Source organism: Halichoeres trimaculatus, unplaced genomic scaffold (assembly GCF_033239565.1).
Source record: "Halichoeres trimaculatus isolate MK-OKI-2021-1 unplaced genomic scaffold, fHalTri1.1 fHalTri1_scaffold_20, whole genome shotgun sequence".
Taxonomy (NCBI): Eukaryota; Metazoa; Chordata; class Actinopteri; order Labriformes; family Labridae; genus Halichoeres; species Halichoeres trimaculatus.
This window is the reverse complement of record NW_027437198.1, coordinates 10,058,040-10,084,864: the sequence shown is the minus strand read 5'-3', so window position 1 is coordinate 10,084,864 and position 26,825 is coordinate 10,058,040. Positions and strand designations below refer to the sequence as shown.

Genomic DNA, 26,825 nt, shown 5'->3' with positions numbered 1-26,825 from the left:
TTATTATTATTATTATTATTATTATTATTATAACTAAGACTTCATATATGGAACTGGCTATGTGTACAAAGTATATTTTTCACGTTGTTTACAATACAATAAATTATATAAATAACAAGGTAATTTATGCTTATGATAGTTATGAAACGATAATACAGATATTATTATGAATAAATAGATAGAATAACCGTAGAACATTGTGACGTATGTCCGGTGTGTCTTTATCAGGCAGGTGACAGGTGACAGGTGGGCGGGGCTCGCTGTAGACTGTGCAGCCTGCTCACCCCTGATACGGAGCCCGTGCCCTCGCTCTGCACGTCAAACTGGTGAGGACATGCTTATCGGTAACATGAAGAAGATGAAGGATTTATTTACGTTTTCGAGGGTTTTAACACCCAGGGGTGTACTGAAGAAGTTCTCATCCTTCTCCTAACTTTGAAGAGATCTGGACCACAGAAAGCCCTTTTTGAATGTGGACTGGGGAGAGCCTTGCTGCTGGTTTTACTGGTTCCGGTTAAACGGATCAGCTTGATTCAGCTACATGCAGTAAGTAAACTTTGACCAGAACAAATTCATGTAAGCCTGTATAATATAATATAATATAATATAATATAATATAATATAATATAATATAATATAATATAATATAACACAATATAATATCTAATACTGGTTTATTGCTGGGCAGGTAAAAAATGTGAAACGTAAAACAAGTTAACATGTTATAATTCTGGAAAAGATGCATGAAGGGCACCCAATAAAATTAAACTTAAATATTTTGTAATTGATTTAATATCAAACTGTTACATAAAGTATTTAAGTTAATAATGAATCTGTGGTTCCTGGATAATCTGAAACAGTGGCTCCCAAAGTTGGGGTCTAGACTCCTGTGGGGTTGCCAAACACTCATAGGGGTTCTTGAAATGTCTGTATATAGCAGAAATTAAACAAATTATTAATGTGATTGGATATCAAAAAGAAGTCAAGACTGTTGTTACTCAAAGCATAAAAGTTGTTTTTGGATAAAAGTGAACATGAATCAGATAACAGATGGTCACAGTAAATGTTCTTCCATCAGCTCCATCTCATCACCAAGGGGCTCAAACCAGGGACACAGAGAAAACAACCTGCTGAGCGGGAGGATGCTGCCTTACACTGCCAATCAAACAACAAAAAGACCTGAAGAAGATGGAGAGGATGAAGAGGAAGAGGAGGAGGAGGATTTCTCTGTTTCTTCTAAACTTTCTCCAATCGACTTCTCAAACGACAGCCCTGCTGTCCAGTCCGATTCTGCCACCAACCCTCAATCCAATCAGGACATGAGCTCTGACTCAGGGGAGGACATGGCGGCCACGCTTTCAGACCCTAACAGGCTGCTGTTACCATGGCAGCATAAGGTGGAGGAGGAGCACGATGAAGCAGAGACACAGGCAGTCGCATCATCCCCAGATGGACGATTCCTCAAGTTCAACATCGAAATCGGACGAGGGTCTTTCAAGACGGTTTACAGAGGCCTGGACACTGAGACCACAGTGGAGGTGGCCTGGTGTGAGCTGCAGGTAGGCATGTTGGTCGTGGTTCTGAATAACACTGTCATATGTCAGCTATAGTTCAGGTGTCAGATACATGTTTAAATTACATACAGGAGTAAGGGTGTAGTTTTGGTGTTTGCAAATCTAGTTCAGGAGGAGTTTAGATGAAGTTCAGATCTAGTTCAATTGCAGGTCTGATACTTTTCGGGTGTAGTTCAGCCCAAAGTTTGTAGTTGGAAGATCAGGGGTTTGTTTGTGTGTGGATCAGACAAAGGTAACTTGTACTTTTGAGGCAGGTCAAACCTTAATCCCATAAGGTTAGGTGATCAGGTGTGGTCTAGGTGTAGTAAGGGTGTTGGTAAGTTGTTGTTTCAGTTTAGTTGAGAGAAATGGAAGCTGCCACAATTTAGATCCTGGGTAAATGACCAGGTGTAGTGTATGTGTAGTTCAGGTGTACTTTGGGTGTTTGTTAGTTGTAGTTTAGGGATAGATCTGCTGCAGATTGGCTACTACTACCAGGATGAGGTGGAGGTAGGGTAAAAGTTAGTTGTTCGTCGGCTGGTGTCATTTTGGTGATGTTTGATTTCAGTTTGGAATAGTTCAAGTGTCTGTTTGTGTAGTTTTTATGTAGTTTTGTTGGTAAAGTAGCTGATGTTTGGGAACACTCTGGTGTAAACATGAAGCAAATGTGCTCTCAATATCCTTTAATTAAAGTCAGACCAGTCATCATTATGACTGCGCTGATTAAAGAGGTCAGATAAAATTACATAACAGGGGATGGAGACATAAATCGGAAAGGGCATGTTCCTTTTTATTGAACCTTTGGAAATAAAAAGGAACAATGTGCTTCACAACTAATAAAGGAGAATGAAACAGGAAACAGTCAGTTATGAGTAATAAGTAAAATCTAAATAAAAAAAAAACTTGATCCTGCAGGTCAGTGAAGGTGTATGTTTTTGTTATCTGAGGCCACAGTGTCACAGACTTTATAGTTATATTGGATGCTGACTGGGAGCTCTGATTGGCTGAGAATAAGGAAGTGTTTCCTGAAACATTTATTACTCTTCCAGAGTAAATATTTAACACGCACACATGAACTGGTATCACTGTGAGGACATTTCATTCATTCTTTTGGTGAGCTCCAGTTGTGTCTCACTTTCACTGCAGGTCTGATGGGCTTTCAGTGGAATTCAGGATTTATTTTCCCTTTAAACATTAACTGTTTTTATATTACAGAAACTCAACTCGTGCTGCAGCATCAGTCAACATTTGGTCTGTGTTTCTACTCAAAGAATATAGGCTTCTGGAGCGCAGGTGGCCCAGTGGTCAAGGTTGCACTCAATGAAGTTTGACTTCACACAGGTGGTCAGGGCTCCAATCCAGCCCGTGGCCTCCTCTATCCAACTCAAGGCATAAAAAGCCCAAAATATATGATGTCATCACATGGAGCTTTGCATTTTCTTTTTCTTTTTGCATTTTTTTTTTACTGATAAGACTTTTTTGGCGAGAACTAAGAAGACTCTGTGTGTGTGTGAGTGTGTGTGTGTGTGTGTGTGTGTGTGTGTGTGTGTGTGTGTGTGTGTGTGTGTGTGTGTGTTCGCATTTGGGTGTGTGATGCAGAATTTGTCATGACTCAGCATTTTGCTGTACCGCACACACTATCTGATCGGACATTCGGCTGCTGGTTGATGTTGATAACAGTTCACACACAAACATACATAAATAGAAACAAAGTTAATGAGGTCAAAGGTGGCCTTTTTGTGGTTTTGTGGTTCCCTCTGATCAGATCATTGTGTTTATCTTTTTAAATATGTTTTTTTCATGGTGACAAACACCTTAACTGTCCTAAACTTTTGTTTTTAAACCAAAAATGTTTATAAAGCTCATAAACATGAAATTTGTTTTCTCCGTGCAGAACATTTTGTCATTCAGCCAGGACTAGGGGTTGCAAAATTCTGGTAATTTTCAAAGTTGGAAACTCTCTTTCATCCGCATTTACCTGTTCATACACATGTGTAAATATTAAACTTTTTGGTTTGTTATTAGCAGACATGCAAGCAAATGTCTAAAATGTAATGCAGTACTTCTAAATGCCATCTGTCTACCTGTTATGAGTATAGGCATAAATATTTGTTGTTGCTAGCGACTGAAAATGATACACATTTTGATGAGGATGTAGTAGCCAAACTTTAATGTGTTCATTACTTTAACTGAAACAATACCACCAGATATATTTACCTCAGTGTTATCATCAAAACTCTGCTTCACAGGAGTTTAGACTCCAAATCCAGAAATGTGGTCTCCATGGAAATGCTCTATGGTGGCGAAGTAGTGATTGATGATGATCAAATGTGCTCGGAATTGTTTGCACATGTGATTCAAGGTACAAAGTTCAATTTGCATTCAGTTATGTTGTTTTAACCAAGATCATTTTTAAAACCTCATTTAAATTGATAGGAAGAAAAAAAGAAACTGGACAATTTCCAAAATTTCCTGGGGATTAAAAAAAAAATATTTAAATTGATGGCAACAAACCCCTAAAAATGTCCTAATTCCTGAAGTAAAATTTCCATAGAAACTTTTATGAACATTACCTGAAAAGTTTACTGTAAATTTTCCACCACTCTGCAGCCCCAGCTGGGACTCACTAAAATTCTTTCAGTTATCTTGTTAGAGCTCTAGTATCACTTTTATTAAATATGTTTACAAACAGTTCAAAGTTCAAATCTGTACTCAAAATTCTTAAAAAAAACACTTCCATATTATTTTATTTTTGCGTTTAATGTATTTTACTGAACCTCTGATTTTCTCCCTGTTCTTCTTCATACAAGAGACATGTTTGTTTGTTTAAGTGGTTTCCCAGCATGCTCAGCAGTTATGTGAGATGTGTGTTTTCATGTCAGCAGATTCTGTCTGAGGGCTCAAAGTTGTTCCTGCTGCAGGTGTTTGTGTTCCTTTGGCATCACTGCATTTATTGACTGTCTGTCTTGACCTCTAACCCCTCAGACTCATCGACTGAACAGGGCAGAGCGTCACAGGTTCAATGAGGAGGTGGAGATGCTCAAAGCTCTGCAGCATCCCAACATCGTCCGCTTCTTTGACTCCTGGAAAGAAACACTCAAGGGACATAAATGCACCATCCTGGTGACGGAGCTTATGACATCAGGGACCCTGAAGACGTGAGTCCATAACAAGAAACCTTGTTTCTTGACGTGGAGTTTTACCCTTTATCTTTCCTATGAGTGGTGTTCCTCAGGGATTTATCCCTGTTCCCCATTCATTCCTCAAAATTATCAAAAAACATACTACCACTCTTTTCACAGAAGTTACAAAAAGAGAAAATACAAGAGATAGACGGTGTTGATGTGTAGCATAAGAGCCATCAGAACAGAACAGTGCTGTATGTGCATCTCTAAGCGTGTTTATAAGCATGACCACGTCTGCTCTGGTTCAGGTACCTGCGCAGGTTCCGCCAGATGAAGCTGAAGCTGCTGCAGCGGTGGAGCTTTCAGATCTTGAAGGGGCTGCAGTTCCTTCACACACGCTGCCCCCCCATCCTGCACCGAGACCTCAAGTGTGACAATGTCTTCATCACTGGTCCCTCTGCCTCTGTTAAGATTGGAGATCTGGGCCTTGCCACGCTCAAGAAAGCCTCATTTGCCAAGAGTGTGATCGGTAAGAACACAGAGAGCACAACCAGCCGGCAGAGGTGACTATGTAGAAATTATTTTTCCTTAATGTTGTTTCTGGTTGTGCATTCAGGGACCCCTGAGTTCATGGCCCCAGAGATGTACGAAGAGAAGTATGATGAGGCTGTGGATGTTTACGCCTTCGGCATGTGCATCCTGGAGATGGCAACATCGGAGTATCCATACTCAGAGTGTCACAACGCCGCCCAGATCTACCGCAAAGTCACCACCGTAAGCCTGCGCCCACATGAGCGCTGATAGAGTCCTGACACTTTTCTTTTGTTTGACTGTTTGTTTGGATTTCAGGGAATCAAACCGAATAGTTTCCACAAAGTGAAAGTCCCCGAACTGAAGGAGATCATCGAAGGCTGCATAAAAACCAACAGCAGCGAGAGGTAGTGTGACCGTTCACAGCACAGCATTGTGGTAGTCGTGTCCAGCCTGATGATCCCAATCATTTAGCAGTTAATCATACCCTTGATAAATGATTTCCCAAAGCTGCATTTGTTTAAGAAAGCTTCCTCTTACAGGTTCACGATCCAGGATCTGCTTGATCATCGGTTCTTCCTGGAGCAGCTTGGAGTCCATGTGGATCTGGCTGAGGACGACGATGGCTCAAAGACAGCCCTGAAGCTCTGGTTAAGGATGGACCCCAACAAGAAACTACACGGGAAGTACAAAGACAGCAATGCCATCGAGATCCTGTTTGAACTTTACAAAGACATCCCTGAGGAGGTGGCCCAGGAGATGGTACCTGCAGCACAACATGAAGGACATCGATGTGGTCATTTCACCTGGCAGGTTGACTCACCTGTTCCTCTCTCTGTCTGTTTTCAGGTGGTGCTGGGGTTCCTTTGCGAAGCAGATTATATACCTGTTGCAAAGGCAATCAGACACAGAGTAACTGCCATTAAGCGCAAACGGGAGGAACAGCGCCGGCTGGAAGAAGCTCTGAACAATCAACAGGAAGATGTCAAGAAGATTGAGTCTGATACTGCCCAGAAACCACCAGAACTGTCCAATCAGAAACCTGCAGCTGCCACAAGCATGTCTACCACTCAGGTGTGTCTGAGACAGATCCCTTTGAATTTGTTAATTCAGGAGACGTATCACTGGATTATACTTTATTAAAATTTCCACACCCAGCAGGACTCGGAAGCCGTTTCAGGCCACACCCCTGCCTGGATACCACCCACACACTTTGCAACAGCGACATCATCAAGTAATGGTCGAGTGGATTCTGGGTTTAGTAGTGTCTCCAGCAAAGCAGATGTAGACGAAGAGGACGACGCAGCCACCAAGCACACGTCCCACTCCACAGCTTTGTGTAAGGGAATGACCCCAATATTTCACCCACTTCACTTTGAATCATTTTACACAAACAGTAAATAACGATTTGTTTGGACTCACTAACTTTGAAAATGCATGTCACAATCTGTTCCTCAGTTTCCACTGGACAGGACTCTGAAAGCTCCCACAGCTCCTCAGGTGCTCCAGGGAGGGTTGAAGCCACGCCCCCTCATCTTACCAACCCCACCCATATCCCCTCTGCCCTTACTCCTGCTCCTCTTGTCAAACGGTCTCACTCCAAACCTCCGCCCCTCCCTGTTCTGCGTTTTCCCAGGGTGAGTTGGGGACGGCCTGGGGGAAAGCCACAGGTTGGGGTCGCTCCTTGAAAATGATCCGTGTCATCACTGAAATCTGTTTTTTGTTTCCTCTGTTCTCCTCCAGAGCATTGCTGTGTCCCAAAATGCAGAGAAACCCAAATCTAAATCAATCTCTGGCTTCTCCTCACCTGTTGACAGGTAAAACACACAACTGTTTCCATGCGTTTGGCAATTTTTGGCTTTAACCTGGAGTTCATACAAGAGGTCAAATGTCCTCTTTGTGATATTCAGTCCACGAACCCCTGAAGGTAGCATGCTTGTGTCCTTAAAAAACTTGCATTCACCAACTTTTTTTCTCTGGTTTGTTTTGTAGCTACGCCTCTGATGTGACCTCAGGCTTGAGTGATGGCACTGATGGCCCATCAGACAAAGGCAACAAGGAAGGAACCAGACAAGCAGCATCGAAGCAGTTCAAGAGAAAAGCGAAAGCTCGTCTGAGGATCACAGGGGTAAAAACCTGAGCGGAAGATGCTGTGGAGTTAGTAATACAATAAACATGACATTTAAAAAAACCTTAAGTGGATGTGTTGGTGTTTCCAGGTGTCAGAACTGCAGGACCGGGTGGTCGAGTGTCAGCTGCAGACTCATGACAGTAAGATGGTGACGTTTAAGTTCGACCTGGATGGAGACAATCCAGAGGACATCGCCTCTGTGATGGTGAGAATGCCAGTCGCAAAGCTGCTCTGATCCAAGCCACGATCCTAAACCAGTATTGTTGATCATCATGAAAGAACAGGACGTCAAGTTGATAAGACACTGTTTGAGTTTCTGCAATGGAGGAAATTAAAAACAGATACTTGGAGAAACAGGTTTTTTGAGTCATACTAAGAAATCAGAAACATTTAGTTTGTAAAAAGTTACACTGGGCTTTGTTTCCCTTTTCTGTGCTCAGATCCACAGAGACTTCATTCTGCCAGAAGAGCGACAAGAATTCATCGCCCGCATGTATGACATCATCACAAGAGCAGAGTCTCTGTGTGCTGAGCAGCAGCCGGCTAAAAATGACAGATCATCTCAGCAGGCAGCTGACACTGCCTCTACTCCACCTGAACCCTCGGTGAGTTTGAGTGTGCAAGTTTTTCTTGCGTTGACATGAAGGTCAAGCTGGTCTTTGGCGACATCTAGAGGTGGAATAAAGTATAACAGTCTAATATGACACATGAACAGGAGTGAGCGGAATTAATCCCAGGTACAAATACAGATAAATAATGTTATCAAAACTGAATCAGTGCATCATCATTTGTGCCTATTCTTAGTATGTACCTTTGTTTTTTTTTTACTTTTTAAGTTGGGTGCTTAGTGCATCTTCTTCACCTTTTGCCATGTATGATTTAGGATATAAACTACCTCAATACAACAAAGAGGCTTAAAAAAAATATGTAGGAGAAGTAATGTACAACACTTTGTAAGTCTGCCACCATGTGGTTGACACATAGTAACGCAACCAAATGGGTTGAAATAATCGTACAATGGCTACAACTGCCTACTACATACTACATGTGAATATAGTATGTAGTATAACTGTTCTGTTGGGTCTGTTTTGTAGTATACTACTCTGGTTTCCAGTCTTGGAAGGTGAAGCTACAGATGATGATGTTTTTTTAGCCTTTAATGTAAAAATACAAAACAAGCTGTGGGCAGATCTCGGTATTTAGTTATTTTGTCAATCATATCAAATAGAATCATAATTCTGGATTTCTAATCTTACACCAAAAGTTAAATCATTGACTGAAAATAAATCTGGATTTTTATTTTTACAGCTGATGAAAAACCACTTCTATATAATCCACTTATGGTTTAAAAAGTGAATTAGTGGTTTATATGTGCTAATGAATTTGTAGAAGTAAACACCTCTTTTACAACTGGAAGTGACAAGATTCACTGATGTTTCTTCACATTATTTCACTTCTATCTCACGGACCGTAGAACATTAACATTGTTGTATTGTAGTTATAGTGCTGACTCATTCCACTAGATGGGGGTAAATCACCAAAACCTGCCACCCACATCAACAAACAGCGTCAGTGCCATGCATTGTGGGAAACAGTATGCTTGGGAGACTGATCTGTCACATGCTGAGAAATTTTCCTGGATCAGTAGAACATTCAGGGATTTTTGACACACTGCAGGTTTTGCAAGTTTTCGCATATTGACTACTACGTACTAAGTTTCGGCCAAAATAATAGGCACTGCTAGTGTAATAGGCAGTTTGGAAAAGAGCCAATATCTCCCTGCTTTTGAGTGAAATGAGCTGGTTACTTTAGATAATCACTTTGGATAATAAAATAAATGGATCAAACTTTTGTTTTAATAGACAGAGTTCTCTTTTTTTTTTTTTTCATCCTGTTATTTTCAGCCAAATACAGCGGCCCCTGCTCTCTCCAGAAGTCATTCTTTTACTTCACTTCCTGGTAAGAAACTGACAGATAGTTTGAGGCACTCTGCTGCATATTTGGCATATTTGACTGTCTCAGAGTTTAAGCAGGCATGTTAATACATCTGTGTGGCTTCTTCCAGATGCTGCATTGTCTAACCCCTCCCTCTTGAAGCCCAGAGATTTCTACACCGACTCAGAGGCTCTGACCCCCAACAGACCCCAGAGGTCGCAGTCCTTCCACACCTCGTCAGGTACGAAAACACCAAGAAACAGCAACAAAACACAGAATAAAGTCTGCAATGATAGGAGAAGAAACATGGAGGAACATCTTCTGACGAATCAGGTTGATTTGCAACAGGAGGGTACAAAAGACAGGATAGCAAAGGGTGTTGTGATTTAATTATCTCCAAGATATTATATTACAAACTCAGAGACATGTCGGTAAGGGAAGTCTCTGCATGGTCATGACATTTAAAGGGGACATATCATGCTTGTTTCTCCTTTTCACTATGCCAGACTAGGATGCCTGGAAAGCATTTCTGCCCTCAGTACAAGTCATTTAGTTCCTTCTTTGCTCCACAATAGCGTTCTCAATATCCTCATTTTAGGCCATTCTGAAGATCTCGTTGAAACGCTCCGTTTGGAGAATGACCTCCAGTAATCTCGCAACGTCACAGCCCTTTGTGCTCTGATTGGTCAGTTCTATCAGAGAGGCGGGGGGGGTAGAGCCAGGGGGCGGATTTTGCAGCATGGCAGTATTTACAAAATCGCCACAGTGAATGGAGCAGACCGAGCGAGTTTGCTGTTTGCCAAAACTTCACCGTAAGGCATTGATAGCACTAATAAAATGACAGAGTGTAGGATACGTCCTTTTGTACTGGACCCCGAGTCAGACCCGGACGGTTCTGCAGCTCAGGAGGAAGAAAATCCACCTCAACACAGATCATCTCAGGACGCTTCAGTGTGGTGAGTCAAACCGGTACTGTAACATGTATAGTTTATACGTGGAAATATCGGCAGACTTCACCAATAAACTATTTCTATAACAGGGCTCCATCCTGCTCCTTCACTTTTCTCTGTCTGTTTTATCCATCATGCTGAAAGTTTAGTCTAAAAATTGCCTCTACCGTCAGTTCGTCACCATGTTATTACCGCAGCATTATTGTGGTCCAGGTTCACAGTGCATGCCAGAACAAGCATGCAAATATCACAGTCTCACAAGTATTACAACGTCTGCTAAAACTACAGCGTTTAAACTGCTAATTCACCATGTAAAGCCGAGCTGCTCAGCAGAGCAGAGTCCCTGCATCCAGCACTCAGTCAGTCGGTTCTTTGTGGGTGTATCCCTCGGTGGCGGTTGTGTGACTAACTGACATCACAGAGGAGGAGCTGCTTTATCAGATTACTCCAATAAAAAGAAAGGATCCTCGTGTCGTCATGAAGGTCGAAATCTCGAAGCCAAATGGCAATGACCTTTTTTCAGAGGCATCAAATCTCATTCTAGGATATCAGAAAAAATACAATATCTCATTTTTTTTTAATTCAGGGGGTGAAAGATCTTGTTTTCAAATGTATTATATTAAATGCAAGTATTAAATCAGGGATCAGCATGATATGTCCCCTTTAATCATTTTAAAACTTCATAACTAGGGATGGGTACCTTTCCCATTTGAAATGATAGGATACAGATTCCCAGTATCTGGCAATCGGTATCAGTACTCAATGGTACCAATTTTCTGTACTTTTGTGTGTACAAGTAGTAAGAAATATCAATTTGTTTGATAATATACTGTTAATTCTTTTCAATTTAACCGTGTTCATGTCTGGCATGGAAAATCACATACTCTTCCACTCCCTCACAGTCACAAGGATGCATTTAGGTACCTAAACATGGTACCTTTTGTTTTTACGTGAATCAGTACCCAGTACTTTTGACAGAATTCGGTCAGTACCTATAAAAGTACCTAATTCGGTACCCATCCCTAGTCATAACCTGTTTAGTTAACATTAAACTCATTGTCTGTTTTCTAAGGATTCACAGTTGACAATTTCTCCTCTTGCTCTTTCTCCAGCTTCCTCCCATCGTTCTCCTCCGTACCCCCTCCATTACTCCCACCAAGACTCTCTTCCTCCTCCCCTCTCACCCTTTCCTCCTCTTCCCAGTTACCAGCTCCCTTCTTCTCCTTACTCCCCATACACCTACCCAAATCAAAGCCCCCCCAGAGCCCAAAGTAACTCTTCCCCCCGCACACCCCCATCTCCTTCCTTAGTACTTCCTCCCCCTCCTCCTCCTCCTCCTCCTCCTCCCCCTCCTCCCCCTCCTCCTCCTCCTCCTGCTCAGTGGCACCCTCCTGACCAGCCTCTCTACTCCCTGGCTAATGTACTCTCTCTAGCCATGAGCATGGCCCAGTCCCTCATCCCTCCTCCTGGGACCCCCAACCAGGGATTTCACCCCCAGTCTCACCCCATGTCACCCCCCTATCCATCCGCTCAGGCCGCCCTCACTCCCCCCATGTCTCCAAAGCTGGGCTCCAAGTTCCAAGCGCCTGATGACGGCCTGAAGGCAATGCAACCTGGGAGGACATCAGACACACCCCAGACAGAGGAGCATCAAGGACAGGTGAGCTGCTGTTTATTGGGCTGCAGATCTGCTTCAGTAGAAATCACATCAAAACTAAACCTCCGATCATGAGCCTTCTAGTCCCGGGGACGGGACTAGATAAGCTCTGCTTCTCCCGTCTTCCCTTTCGGACATGTACAATGTGATCATCTATTGACAATGTGTGATGTTGTATAAGTGTGCTTACAAGACCGAAATAAAAATCAATTCAATTCAAAAAATCAATTCAATTCAATTCTTGTCTTCTCCAGGTGTCCTCACTTGGCTCTCTGTCACGCAGACTGTCCCTGGTGCTGGAGGATAAGAAAATCCCGGTTGTTGGTACGCAAAGCAGTAACAAGTGAAAATCCAAAGAGAAAATAAACATTTGCTCTATAATGAAAAGATGCTTTGAACACAGAACATGTTGCTGCTTCTGGCTCATAGTGATCCATATCTAGCCCAGTCTGGTTAGACCCTGATCCCTGGTCTGTTTCTGTTTCAGTGAAGAAACCTTCAGTCTTCAGTGTTGGTCGTTTCCAGGTAGCGCCCTCTAAAGACAGTACTAGTGACCAGCATCAGGAACCCCGCCCCCTCAACAAGACCACACCCACTATATACTCCCCACCTCCTTTAAGCCCTGACCAATCAGAAAGCTCAGAGAGCAGCACAGACGATCAGACGAGTGAATCTGAGAGCTCCTTTAGCACAGTGACATCGCCTCCACCTGGACATCTGCAGTATCATGAAGGCCATGGAGTTCAGCTGAAAAAGGAGGAGGAAGAGGAGGAGACGAAGAGGAGAGGGTGGCAGAAGAGTGTTAACCTGTGGGAGGGGTCTGCCAGCAGCCATGGGATGAGCAGCAATAGTTCTAGCCACTCATGGAGCCGCCCTGCACCCTACGTCAGCTCTGACGAATCAGACAGCGAGAACGATGAGATGTGGGCGGAGCTGCAAGAGCTACGAGAAAGGTGATTGGTTAATGTGAGTCCTGTCTTTTTACATTTCCTCACATTCTCATGAATGTCTTTTTCATGTGCCAATTCCAGACACCTGGCAGAGGTTATCAACCTGCAGGTCAGTCAGAAACAAGAAATTGAGGACATGTACCTCAAGATGGGGAAAGTCCCGCCCCCTGGCATTGTCCCTCCAGCTGCCATGCTGAACAACCGCCAACGCCGCCTCTCCAAGACTGGAAACCACCCTCCGTCACGCAAAAACAGCCTGCAGAGGATGGACATGGTGCCCCCTGCAGGTGGGAGGACACATGCTTAAACAAATCCTGGCTGTAAAATCGGATATTTGTGATATTAACAGATGTTTCTATCAAATTCAACCTGTCCCAGGTATCATGAGGAAAAGCTCAGTCAGCGGCAGCAGCAGTGGGTTTCATGAGCGAGCGGGGAAAGGTGTGACCTTTGTCCCAGGATACAGCCTCATGGTGAGCTCAACAGGTCTCCTTTAAGACCCCAGGCTACAATTCAGTGCCTGCTCGAATGTAAAATGATTAATACTCTTTGGTTTTTGTGTTTTTTTTTCTTCTCAGGGCTTCCAGGATTCATCAGCGTGACAAAAGCCAACCACAAAGTTTTATTTTGAAAAGTTGAAAAAAGGTACAAGAGAGACAATTGGCTCAAAAGCACAGGAAAGGAGTGACAGAGAGATTATCCTTCTATCTTCATACTAAGTGATTTTAAAGCTACGGTCTACGATCTGAAACCCAGTTTGGCTGATGAGACACATTTGAAAAAGCCTCACTCACCCCTCCCCTCTGTGTTCCAAGATCCCGCCCCCCAGCTTGTATCGCCCTTCCCCGCCTCCTAGCAACATGCCCCCTCCAACACGCCCCCTCCAACAGAGCAGGAAGCTGGCCGGCAGAAAATGTAACAAACAAGCCAGTCATCCTCCTTGTAACACACAGTGGGAGCTTTTTCAATTAGAGCGGCGCGATCAAAACCATGAGTTAGCTGGCGAAGCAGGTCTGGCATTGCCACTGTTGTGTCAAGGTAGCTACCCCCGCCGGGATTTCTACCCCTGCGCCGGGTGACAACTGCGGCGGATGCAACAACAAATTGGAAGGCGTCTACGCTCACAAACCATGGCGACAGACGCATATGGAATTATAACATTATATGTGGAGTATCTGAGGAATAAAACACTTGTGTAGGACACAGACCAGGCTTAATATGGGGGGGGGTACCTATAGTTAGTGAGTGCAGGCGCGCTCCAAAGTTACTTTTGCGGTGCAGGCACTTTTGTTGTTGTATCTGCCATAGTCGTCAACCAGCACAGGCGCTCTCCTGGGGCGGTTTCTGCCACGGAGGGGTTAGGAATCCTGGTGGGGTTAGATACCTTGGCATAACACCACTGCTAGCTGATCAGAGCAGAGCCAACTGTGGGCGAGGCTTTACCTTTCTCTGCGTGTCTTCACCAGCTCAGTTTACAGTGCTAAAGATGTGCTGCTAACTTATGCTAAAATCTATTGACAGAGCCGACCCGTTCTGACCAGCAGCCTTCAGTCATTAGCCAGTATAGACACAGACTAACCAGAGTTATTCAGCTGGCATCTCCCACTGTGGTAAACTAAGGCCCCGTTTACACGGAGACTCGCGTAACGATTCTTCCTTTGCGTTTCTAAAAGCCACCCGCGTTTACATGAGGACGGCGTGAAAACGATCCGCGTTCATACGACTCCAGGAGGACAAGTCATTTCTTCTGTTCTTTCTTTTTCTGCCATTTTGTTGTGTGACACGTCGGCAATCCAACCATGACGCGCATTACCGCCACCTACTGGACCGGAATGGCTCAACTGGAAATGTGGCTGAGCGCGGAGACGTCAGCATTTCACCCTGAAACGCTCTGCTCTGTGTTTACACGAGGCTGGATGGAGGAGCGGATTCAAATCTTTGCACTCTGGGGAGCGTTTTCAAAAGATTGCGTTTTCACTGAAAACGCAACGTGGTCTCATCTTATTGAGAGGCCAAAACGCAATGAAATGTTTGCGGAATTGACCATTTTCGGTGTCATGTAAACGGGGCTTAAGTCGTTACCTGTTCAACAGAAACTCAGCTGTCTCAGCATCAGTCTTCAGTCCCAAATCCCTCTGCAGCTTTTTCCACCGGTGATACATTTCTCCAATATTCAGTCTCTGTTGGCACCTGTATCGCTCATAATTCTTCCTTGCTTCAGCCTTTTCCTTGAAACTTTATCGTTTTCTTCCATTCGCTGTGGAGGATAACAGTAACAGCTTCCTGGTTTCGGTCTTCTCTGGCTCTATGACGCTTCGGTAGCTGAGCAGCTAGCTGACGTGAGAGGGGTAGTGGGGAATGACGAGGTGGGACCATGGGCATGACGGTGGTCCCACCTCGCGCATGCCATGCGCGGTTCAGATTGGTCAACTAGTATGCAGCTTTGCAGCGGATATACTGAATGGATTTTTTTCGTTCTTTTTGGTCTTTATATTGTGTAGATTGGACCATAGGACCAGTACAGCCCTATAAACGGTGTTATTAAGATGACCAAAGCTTCCAATTCGTAGACCATAGCTTTAAAGAAGACTTCACATATAGCGCCCTCTGCTGTTTAAAAAGAATGACACTATTCCTTTTTTTTTTTCTCACTGATTTATATCAAACTATGTGCTCTGAATCTCTGAGCTTATCAAAGAAAAAAACCTGACCTTGATGAGTAGACAACATAAAACCTCTGACCTTTGACCTTTTCCTTTCAGTGAGACAGAGAGGAACTGATGAAGCTGGTGATGAAGAGGAGTCCTCCCTAAACACAAAAGTCACTTTATAGACCCTGCAGAAATATGAAAGTCTTAGTTTTGTAAAAACTTTCTTTGTCTTTTTTTGTACCTTTTTCTGTTTGAAATGGACTCCTTGCCTTAAACTACAAAAACAGATGTGAATATCTGAAATGATGTAAATAATTCAGTATTTATGATTTGTTCTGATGTGTGTTGGTTTTCTGTGAGAAACTAATATTTTACATATTTCAATGGCATCTGAGCACTTTAAAAAGAAAATATATAAAAATAAGTCATTAAACAATTATTTATCTCTAATCATTTATTTATTTGTTTGATTGCCTTGTGGTTAAAAATGCACTATGACTCAAATGTGACGAAATCTTTGTCTTTAATCTCTTGCTGCTCAACAGTCCCTGCTCTCTCTTTTACATTAGAAGTATTACATGTACACATAAACAAAATCATGTGTTAAAATCATGTAAGAATTTACAGATTTCCAAATCAGTGACACTTTAAATCCTCAAATGTTATACTTATTAAGATTTTATGAACATCTAATCCAACAATGTTTTTAAAACGTGTTTTTGAACTTTCATTAAAATACTTTCAGTTTTGTTTTATGATGGAAATTTTCAGAAGTTGTTAAAACTTTTCTATTTGTGCATGTTTTTCTTAACTGTCATTCACTTAATAAAAAAAGTGTTCATATTTAGACTACATGTGCTAATACAGGTCATACATGTTACATACGGGGACTCTGAGTTTTACCAGCAGATGTGATGTACAGTGTGATCATTTCATCATGTGCCTTCTCAATAGATAATCCAGAGATTTTAACATTATCAACTGTTGTGTGATTGAAAAAGGGTAAAGGATAATGAGCTATGCAATGATTTGAATAAAATTACCTCAAATATCTGAGATTCAAACGGACCATCTCAGTGGTTTTTGTGACAGAAAAAAGTATTTGGCGTCCAAACGTGTTGGTTTCTCCCATTTGAAGTTTGATGATGGTCCAATTCTGCTTTGGTGAGGCAGAAGTGAACATTAAAAAAGATTAAAGTGAACAACCCTTCTATTAGAGTTTAAGTGACTTTATGATCTCACCTCTCATCCAGCAATATAAAAATATCTATTAGACGAAATAACTGTCTTCACTTCTGGTGTTTCCTTTTTTTATTATCATTATAAAAAGATTTTTATAAAAAGCTGTCCAAAGATGGCTATTGCTCTATGTGCACATTACTATTCTATCTTTATTTACAGAGAACAATAAATAACACAGTTTAATATGTTATGAGGAATCCTTCATCAGTATTAAACCTCTGATAAAAGACAGGCGGATTACTACTACTATGTCAGTATAAGTTCACTCTTAGCTCTTAGCTAATCCAAGAGCTAGGAAATAAAAGAATCAAACATGAAAATGAAAACGAAAACGTATAGAAACAGGATGTTTCTGAGACAGTCAGGCACAGATTGGTATCTCAGTGGGCCCTACAGGGGCTGGGGTTACTAAGTTTATCTCAGTTTCCACTGCTGCTGCCGGCTTCCTAGAAGTCACGTGACCTACAGAGGCTGAGCTGACTTGTGGTGGACCCTCGGCAGGGACCATCGGACCAATCACAAACTTACTTTCAGTTTGACTGTTACTTAAAGAACACAACAAAAAGATTTTCTCTGCAGACTCTTCGAACTACACTACACTCAAATCGCAGGTATGTTCATATTTCCCTGTTTTACTTTTCAGATATTTATAAAAAATGTCTTTTGCTAACAGAAAAGCTATATCAATATCACAAAGTGCTGCTTCTTCACGTTTAATGCACCAGGAGAATACGCAGACTGATCATTAACTCAAGAATGTGAAAACACGATGTCATTCCGCTTAATGCCACTTTGTACATTATTTATGGATAAATTCAGATGTTTAGATCGAAAGGATCTCAAATCAGTGTTTGTGACTTTGTATTCAAGTTTCTTTGACTCGACACTGCTTCATCTCCACATTCACATGAGTTTCTTTGAACTTTACAAAACAAAGTTTGTCAGACCTAAAACTTAATTTATTAAATTTTTAATCTGAAAGAATCAGCAGCTCTGCTTTGTGTCGCACCGTTTAGCTGAGGTGTCAAGTTTCTTAAGCCACAGTCAGGACGCTGGCATGGTTGGGTTGTTTATTCTCATGACATGGTTATTTATTCACACGTTACTGTGTCTTGCTCAAAAGATGAATCAGAAGAACCCACTGAGAGCTGGCTCCAACTTTTTTCCTCTTCCTTTCTCAGCTCTCACTCAGTCTCTGAGCTCTGATAAAGCAGCACTTTGTTTTGATTGACAGCATGGCAGCCAAGCAGCCAATCACATGTGAGGATGTAGGATCGTACCATTATGTGATAGCAGAGAGGGGAACACTCAGGACACCGTCCTGTGTATCTGTGGTCCTATCCCCACTGGGTGAGGCTGCAGACAGCAGTGAGGGGACAGTACATTACGGAAACAAAAATATTAGTGACAACCGCAAGGGAAGCAGCATCTGGCGTTCATCTGTTTTTTTTTTCTTTTTCTTTTCTTTTTGTTATTTTTTTTGACGCAAAAAGTTTAATATAACCAAAGTAAAGTAACGCCTGATTTTGAAACAGAATAAATGTACAAACTATGACAATTATACGATTCATTATAAAAACACTAAATGCAAAAGGGTTGATCAGTAACCATTCGTATTGCCCATGAGGCTACAAATAATATTAAATTAGGAGTTGTTTGGCGTCTCTGAAAATGAGCTGAACCTTCGATCACTACAAGTTGCAGGAAAAGACTTCAGCAACCGCAGAGTTCTGATACTTTAGTCTCTGCATGGTGTACATGATAAACTGCTCAGCACTGAACACAGGACCAAGCCTCAAGTTTTGGCTGGCTTTCTCTGTGCATACTTTGTGTGGAGTAAACATCCTGTCCCCAAAAGATGTGAGATTGTAGATGTGAACAGAGATTTTATGGCGCTGCCCTATATCAGCGATTTACATGCGCTTACTAAAGAAATAGCATTGTTTTTCCACTAGCTTTAACTTATAACATGTCACCAAATCTAGGTGCTTTACAAATTACAAATAAATACCAAAAGACACAGTATAAATATCTAAAGAAAATTATGTAAATAAGTGAATTCATGAATAGCAGTAATAAATTACAAATGCTACAATGAACACCTTTGTTCCTGATGCTGAAAAACATAGATGTGTTGGACTATGCATGGGAAATATACAATGTATGTTTTCTGATATGTGTATTGAATCAGATACAACTTTGTTATCATTGGTGTGAAACATTGATTAGCAAAGAAAACCATATACTTCCTCTATGAGAAGTGATTAAATTCTAGTTTTACTAATTGCCCTCTCACCATAGTTTGTGTGACTTTCTGCTGTTAAAATTATGTTTGTGTTTTCTGCTATGTTTTTTTTTTTATTTGCCCTTTGTTTTTTTGTCTTTGGATTATGTTGCAGCTCATTCCCGATTGACCTCACTCCTGCAGCATATTTCTACCTTATTGGTCACTGTGTTTTATAGTTTTTTTTTTAAAATACATTTTGATTAATGTTTAGGTGCTTAACTGTATGTTTCAGTCTCTCTCTTTGGTAGGAAAGTCAGTGAGACACAGAAACCTCCACCATGTCCACCGCTGACAATCTGCTGAAGGAAATGTTCTCCTGGATCGAGCAGAGGGAGCGATGTGCAAAGAAGCTGAAGAAGCTGGCCCAGGAGCTGGAGTCGCTCAGGGAGAATTGTAACGTCAGTGAATGCGTTGGCACCACAACAGCAGTAGTTGGAACTGCTTGTTTGATTGGAGCAGGTTTAGCTACTCTGATGACCGGTGGTGCAGCTGCTCCCCTGTTAGGGATCGCAGGAGGAGTGTGTTCAGCTGCAGGTGTTGGCATATCTGTGGTTACTAAAATCACTGAGCACCTCATGTCCAGCGACACCATGAAAGATGCACAGAAGATAGAAAGTGAGAGCAATGAAACCACGAAAACAATCCAGAAATTATTTGAGAAGCTGAAGGGAGAGAAGCAGCAGGTGAGTTCCTCTGCAGACGACCTGGACCAAAGGGTGATGTGTGAAATCCTTAAAGCCATGGCCAGACGAAGTGGACTGGAGCATCGGTTCATCCTGGGAATGCTTGATAAGGAATTTAACTTCTTTGGTGGAGGACCAGGCAACGCAGGGTTCAACCTGAGCTTCGACCCGATGATACTCACTCTTGGGAGTGTTTTATCATTCTTCACACTACAAGCCAGTGGGAGTCTCTCTAAAACACTGTTTGTAAAAGGAGGCCAACAACTGGGCAAAGAGTTCTCTAAAATTGGACTTAAAACAGCCCTGAAAGGAGGTGCCATGGTAAGTTTCTTCAGATGTAGATAAATAAACTGTTGGGTATGTAAGAGATTATTTATAACGGTCAGGGTCCGTATGCACGTTCAGTCCGTAGACTGTATATAGAGTGGACAGTGTGGCTCCGTCATTTATTATTGTACAGTTTTGAAGCTAAAATTCCACCGTCACAGGCGCAGCCATTGTAGCAGTTGTGCAGCCAGAGTCTGCGCAGTAAAGACAATGAGGGATTCTGGGAGAATCTGAGTGGAGCTGGGTGACAAAAATAATATATATTTTTTTTCTTTCAAGAGTCTAATCCAGTGTTTCACAATTCTGGTCCTGGGGCCCCCCTGCCCTGCATGTTTTACCTGATTCAAATGATCAGCTCATCATCAAGCCTGATAACGAGCCATTCATTTGAATCAGGTGTGCTGGAGTAGGGTAACATCTAAAACATGCAGGGCAGGGGGTCCCCAGGACCGGAATTGAGAAACACTGGTCTAATCACTTCTTGACTCTACCTCCCGACATATTTTACAACCCCCCCAAAAAAATACACGAGGACAGCAGCTGTCAATCATTGTTTAACGTAACCTAAAACCTTGTTTTTAACCTCGTATTTCTAGTGAAAACGAGACGTTTCAGAAAAAAGAGGACTTGAATACAAGACAGCCAAATGATATCTTCAAATCACCACAACAATCGGACGTGAGAAACATTTCTACGAGGTGTATTACATTTTTAAAAGTTTGACCACAGCCCATCTGGAATGACTGGAAAGCCGTATTTTTTAACCTATACTGCAGCCAGCCACCAGGGGGAGCAGTTTTGAGCGGAGAAAGCAGACGTCCATTTTTTTTACAGTCTATAGTTCAGTGATTAAACAAACAGGGCTATTAGTCCCTGAGGAACAGCCTGCTTAGCTGTAGTGTTAGCCGCATTGTTAGCCGCATGCACAACTTTAAATAATTGGCCAGTTGACTAATTACACCATGACAGTAACACGTGCTGATTACACCATAGTTCCAGGGAACCTCCTGGAAAACCCCGTCCAGCAAATTGGAACTGCGCATGCCTACTATGCATAAACAGCAATAAACCTGGTGAGTAGTAACGGTGTAACTGAGAGAAAAACAGTGAAAGAAATGGACATGAATAACTCTACAAGCAGCTGTTTGATGAACTCCAACACACTTTGGAAGGACCCATAAAAGCAGAGAGGGAAGCAAACTTGTAAAACTTACAGCAGCGGGCATTTCTAGTTTGAAACCTTGACTGCCTCCCTTGTCTCATCTGTTAACTGAAAAATGTTGTGTCTCCTAAATCTAGATTTGCTGTATAGCTCCACATCATCACACTTTTCCAAAGGATTATTTTGATCCTAGTGTTTCGATCCCTTTTCTTCATATTATTATGCAAAGATGATGTCCGCCTTTAAACAGCCAAACAGGCAAGGGAATCCTAACGTTGGTGCCTGTGATGGTGGGGTATACCATTAGTACGGTTCGTACAAAAAAATTAGTATTGTTGGTACAAACAACCTGTTTCCTTACTGATAGCTGGACATGCATACGGGCCTTGGTTGTTTTACATAATGGAATCCCAACAGGGCAAGGCAGATGGGTGATTTGTATGAGTGTGAAGCAACTACAGAATACAACATTATTTACTTTCCTCACATTGTTTTATTCTAGTCTGTTCTTGAATGATCATTAAACAAATAAAGTGTCCTGTTCATCACCAGGCTGTAGGGGGGGTGATCGGTCTGGCATTTGAGCTTCCTGAGGCCATTGATCAATGGAAAGAACTTATCTCCAACAATCATGTGACAGCAGCGAGCCAATCACTGAGAGATACAGCAGACGACCTGCTGAAGATCAGCCGAACACTGAGAGAGCAGCTGGACAAGATTCGGTAAGACAGTTTGAATCACCCACCAGAACCAAGAAATCTAACATGTCTGTAAAGAGCAGCTGCCTGTGCTGTGACACAATCTTTTTCAATGTTTATTCGTGTCGCCATAAAATTTTATTGAAGCACAATTTCACAGGGAACTAACAACAGACAAAGCGGAACACGAGTGCTGTAAAATCAGCTTTCATAGTGTAGCAGCAGCAGGAAGAAGAGAGAAGCACTGTAACTGAGGTTGATGGTGCTGTGAGCACAAAGAAAGCTAATGGTGGACACAGGCCCTCATGCTTCATTACAGTGAATGCAGGAATGACAAAAATACTTCTGAAAAAATCCCACCCTTTGGTAGAAGTGTTTTTTTTTAATCTAATGGCATTTTAAGTTTCTATTTCGGTCTTTTACTCCTGCAGACGGATGTTCAAGGATTTTGAAGAAATGAAGAGCTGCATTGAAAACAGCAACAGAAGCTCAGAGCAAATGAAGAAATTCATTGAAATTGTTAAAAAGTACTGTAATAATGAAACTGTCTTGAGATGGCTGAATGAAGTTTATAATACTGCAATCTTCTTCAAACTCGTGGACACTTTTTACTTCCTGAAGCAAGAGCTTGATAAGAAAAAGAAGAAGACAGACCGAGGGAAAATCGACATCATCTTTGTTGCACATGGATCCATTGAAGAGCCTCTGATCCCAGCCAGCGCTCTGCTCCCCTTGTCCACAATCGAAGACGTGGTGCTGTATTCTCCCTGGAACTGTCTCATTGATTCGTGTGCAGCTTATGGTATTGCTACAGGAGACCTAATGCCTGAGGACAGGTACTTCTGCTGTTCCAAGGGCAGTCCCTGTTCAGTTCCTGACAATGGCCACTGGCCCACCACCTTGCCCCCTTACTGGAACTCAATGACAAATGCTAGAGAACAGATTATACCAAACATCTTTGTTAGCCCTTTGAGAGTACCAAAAGATGGAGCATGGGACGGCTTCATGTTCCTACAACAAAGATATGGTGAGCCTGGGAGAAACAGAGTTGTCATTCCGTATATAATTCCCCAGTTGTTCGGTTGCACTATGACAATCCCGCTCTATGTGGTAACTCTGGCCCTGTCCCTGGTGCTCTTTATATTTCCATTTGATGCAACTTTCCACCTTGCTGCTTGTCTGGGTAGATCATCATCAACAACTCTGACCCAGTGGGACTGGTACCTAAACCAGCAGTACTCCGTCACTATTGACCAGACAGTGATGTCATGCTCAGAAAGTGTGTTCTGTCAATACCCTGAGCTGTACAGAGCCTTGAGGGCTGTGTTTGATCGATAGGTCATTTCAGTGTGCGAACAACAGAGAGTCTGAGAGCTCAAAATCATAAGAAGAGGCAAAATTAGAGGACACAGAGACAACATTTTTGACCACACATACACATCATTCAGAAAAAAACACCATATGTAGGCAAAACGACCAGATCAACAGCTTAAAAGTTTGTTAGCTGTTTGATGTTCAAGAGATTCTCTTTAAACTTCACTTGGCGTCTGATCCTGACATAGGGTTTTGTCAAAAGTTACTTACCAGGCAGCAGACAACCAATCAAAGTTGATGTTTAGATTTGTTAGACTAGTGGGTGGACAATAACATGATGTACAATATCAGCCAGTCACTAAAGTGGTCGTTAATGTTTTGATACAATCAAGACATAAGTTAGAGCGAGAAACCTGGCAATAGCTAAATGATTCATGTCAAGAGTCTTTGACCGTTTTTTTGTTGAGTTTAACCTCTGACTAATTATGTTGATCTGCTGTAGATTTAAAGAATAATTTTGAACTTCTGTTGGAAGAAATTTGTTATTCATGATATATAAACATGGAAGCAAAAGCTCTGTTGGCTTTCTGATTTTTGGACCATTTGCTGGGTCATGACCATTGTTTGATAGTTGGTCACCTGTGAAACCACGATGTGTTGGAGTCATTTTTATAACCTAGGTCACGATCTTTTCCTAAACTATGAAAACCAAACTGTGTTAAAATGCTTCTTATTATTGGGTTAGGTTTAAGAAAAGTTTAGGTTTTCAGTGGACACCTGCATGAAAGTGTTGTGAGATAGCAGGGGTGTAGTGAGGACTGGAGGACTGATATTTTTTTGTTACTCATAAATCTGTGTAACCACTGCAACTAACAGAACCTATTAAAAGTGGACAATAAAAAGTCCAACAGATGTTATACTTGTTCATTTTCATTTCTTATAATACCCCGTTAGTTTGAGTGTTTTTCTGAATCAAATGTAACCTTATATATCTATATGACTCAGCAAGAGAAACAGTCATTGTTTGTAAATGACTAAAATCGTGTTTTCTGCATTGAGGAAATCAAATGATCATCACTTATGTGTCGTCTTAAAGTTTCAATAAAAGATTTTTGCTGCATCAATTTTGAGTGTCTGAAGTCAGCCCTCCAGCCTATAGACCAGAGGTCGATCAATCCCGATCGACTGGTCGATCTTTGAAGCTTCCCGATAGATCTTGAAAACAATTGAAAAATGAATCACTTCGCATCACGCATGATAGAGTTCCGCTCCATAGCTCACACATTATAGAAAAATGTGGACCATGACTAGAAAAGTTGCTTCAGGGAATCAAATCCGCGCTTCCTACGATCATTTACCAGTGTTTTTCAGACGTGCTATCATCTACCTCTGTGATTCCTACACTGTTATGATTCGTCATATCCCGGCTTGAGTATCCTGTAAGTTGTGGAGAAAACTTCCGTTTTATGCTATGCCTGGGTTTATGAGCTTTAGCAGCAGAAGTTCCCTCTGCCAGTCTGTGTGGGTTATTTACTTATATTTACTTTAACTTTCATCTTAATCAGTCTGTGGATACTGTAATGATGAGTGCTGTGCTCTGGCGCTCGTGTGTATTTTGCATCAGCTGATCGTTAATCCTCCTCGCGCTCATAGCCTACAGGAGTCACCTTTCTGCTCTCTCTGTGACAGAAGTTTTAGTTTGTCTATCTTTCCTCTCATTATTTAAACCAACAGAGGAGTTTTCCTCCAGCTTTTGGGGGTCAACCCTGAAAGTCTGTCAGCTTTCATATCACATTGTTACTGTGTGTCTCTGTGCAGGGGTGTGTTCAGACTATCAGACTGGGGTGGCTCAATTAGGGCGGGGGGGTGGGGGGGGAGTGGGAGGGTGCACACTTACAAATTGTCCCCATTTATCTTATTTAACTTCACTCCCTACTTTAAGAGCTATGAATAACTATAATTGACAAGTTATTTAATCCCAGTTTTTGGTTTTAGCATAAAAAAATGTATTATACATACAGTAATGTGTGTCAGCCAGTCTGATATTCTTAAGCAGTACTTTCAAGAAAAAAATGACAAAAAATTCAAAGATAAACCTTTGAATTACTAAAAAAGGGAAATTTAAAGCAGTAATGACAAGAACATACTTAATGAAAAAATCCTGTATGTGCAACATTTCTTACAACTCAATTAATCACATGTTAATTTGATAGACACGCAGTCACATGCATACAAATCAAATAACAGGAGCCATCTTATTGTCAGCCACCCTACTGAGTGTCTCAGACTGGCTGTTTGTAGCTATGAGCCAGACAACAACACATGTTAAAGTTCCATTCATTCATAATGTAAAAGGAAAAAGTTGCAACATCCAAAGAGTTTCAGCAGGTAAGCCAAACAACGAGGGACTTGAGAATAATTCATACATCTAGGCTTGTTAAAAATGAAAATATATGATGTGTTTTCCTTTTTTCCTCAAGCCTTCAATAGGTGGAGCTTGCCTTCACGCCGGTTGGGTTTAGAGATCTTGGGCTCAAAAAGGTTAGTGACCACTGCTAAAACTGTATTTAATAAGTGAACTGATCCACAGAGTAGTCACACACACACACACACACACACACACACACACACACACACACACACACACACACACACACACACACACACACACACACACACACACACACTCCCAGTCTGTCATTTCAGCTCTCTGGGTTTGCTCTGCATCCTCCTTTGTTTTATTTGACACATGGGCACATTTTTTGCAAGACAGAAGATAATATGAACCGCAGGAATAAATCTACAGAGATCATATTTCCACAGACTTCTTTCCGCCATCAGATCAGGTCAGAGCTCTCCGGTGGACACCCCATCCACTTTTTTAATTCTGTCACAGGTTTTCACATTTTTCTCTCAGCACCAACAAGAACTAAAAAAGTGAACCTGGGCTTTGACTTTGTTTTCTTTCTTTAAGTTAAATCCTCATAAAAATGTGTTGTGTGTGCTTTGAGACGTACGTGCATCATGACACGTATGTAACACAAAACAAGGTTGTTTCCAGAAACTCAGCAGTTTTATCTTTCTTAAACAACAGATCCAAAGTCTTTTATTATTTCCCCGGGGAACTCCTCATTGCAGTGGTTTCACTTTCATAGGCAAGTGCTTTATAACCACCAGTCAACAAAAAATTTAGATCTGTACCTGCATCCGTCTCAAGCAGGATTTAAATGAAGGAAAGGGTCAGACTTTATATATTCCAACAACAATAAGCTGTGTTGATGAAAAATCTGGTAAGATACTTTATTGATATTTAATAGTTAATCTATTCTTCTCTTCTGCAATTTCTCCCAATAATATCATGTAATAATAATACTAGACTTTTAATTATTTAGAACAATATTTTGTAGGCTTTCAGGTGTTTTTGTTTGTTTGTTTATTATAATTATTATTTATTTATTTTTCTGCGGTCTTGGTAAGTGTTTCTGTAATGAAATCATTTTTTTTAATTAAATCAGGGGCCTAAACCTTTTTAATCCCAATTTATTCCCTGCAAAATAAATGGATGCATTTCATTCTGTACACCTCCATAGTGCATAATACATATGATTTTTTTAAGGTTTTGATGTTAT

The 26,825-nt window shown here is 41.6% G+C and overlaps 2 protein-coding genes across 3 annotated transcripts; both read left to right on the top strand.

The window, feature by feature from the left end:
* The first annotated feature begins 339 nt into the window (after positions 1-339).
* Positions 340-16,494, top strand: LOC141810211 (serine/threonine-protein kinase WNK4-like). Of its 2 annotated transcripts, none has more exons than XM_074697595.1 (23): positions 340-546; positions 1,079-1,559; positions 4,539-4,711; positions 4,987-5,207; positions 5,295-5,452; positions 5,528-5,616; positions 5,752-5,971; positions 6,059-6,283; positions 6,371-6,548; positions 6,668-6,846; positions 6,953-7,026; positions 7,202-7,337; positions 7,429-7,545; positions 7,781-7,945; positions 9,245-9,299; positions 9,406-9,516; positions 11,338-11,885; positions 12,137-12,206; positions 12,370-12,835; positions 12,914-13,119; positions 13,211-13,305; positions 13,411-13,477; positions 15,595-16,494. In XM_074697595.1, the coding sequence occupies exons 1-22, from the start codon at positions 542-544 to the stop codon at positions 13,432-13,434; spliced, it is 3,996 nt and encodes a 1,331-aa protein (XP_074553696.1). In that variant the 5' UTR covers positions 340-541; the 3' UTR covers positions 13,435-13,477; positions 15,595-16,494. The 2 variants fall into 2 exon arrangements, with proteins under 2 accessions (XP_074553696.1, XP_074553695.1); XM_074697594.1 differs by having other exon boundaries at positions 6,368-6,548.
* Positions 16,495-17,277: 783 nt separating this feature from the next.
* LOC141809720 (uncharacterized) lies at positions 17,278-24,201 on the top strand. Its single transcript, XM_074696884.1, has 4 exons — positions 17,278-17,336; positions 19,245-20,016; positions 21,737-21,906; positions 22,314-24,201. The coding sequence occupies exons 2-4, from the start codon at positions 19,291-19,293 to the stop codon at positions 23,218-23,220; spliced, it is 1,803 nt and encodes a 600-aa protein (XP_074552985.1). The 5' UTR covers positions 17,278-17,336; positions 19,245-19,290; the 3' UTR covers positions 23,221-24,201.
* Positions 24,202-26,825: the final 2,624 nt, after the last annotated feature.

Excerpts from the sequence above, each read along its gene's own strand:
- LOC141810211 (XM_074697594.1), top strand. Across the intron at positions 5,208-5,294 it reads ATTTGCCAAGAGTGTGATCG|GGACCCCTGAGTTCATGGCC; the intron begins GTAAGAACACAG and ends TTGTGCATTCAG. Across the intron at positions 6,847-6,952 it reads CTGTTCTGCGTTTTCCCAGG|AGCATTGCTGTGTCCCAAAA; the intron begins GTGAGTTGGGGA and ends GTTCTCCTCCAG.
- LOC141809720 (XM_074696884.1), top strand. The coding sequence starts at position 19,291 with ATGTCCACCGCTGACAATCTGCTGAAGGAAATGTTCTCCTGGATCGAG. Across the intron at positions 20,017-21,736 it reads CCCTGAAAGGAGGTGCCATG|GCTGTAGGGGGGGTGATCGG; the intron begins GTAAGTTTCTTC and ends GTTCATCACCAG. Across the intron at positions 21,907-22,313 it reads GAGCAGCTGGACAAGATTCG|ACGGATGTTCAAGGATTTTG; the intron begins GTAAGACAGTTT and ends TTACTCCTGCAG.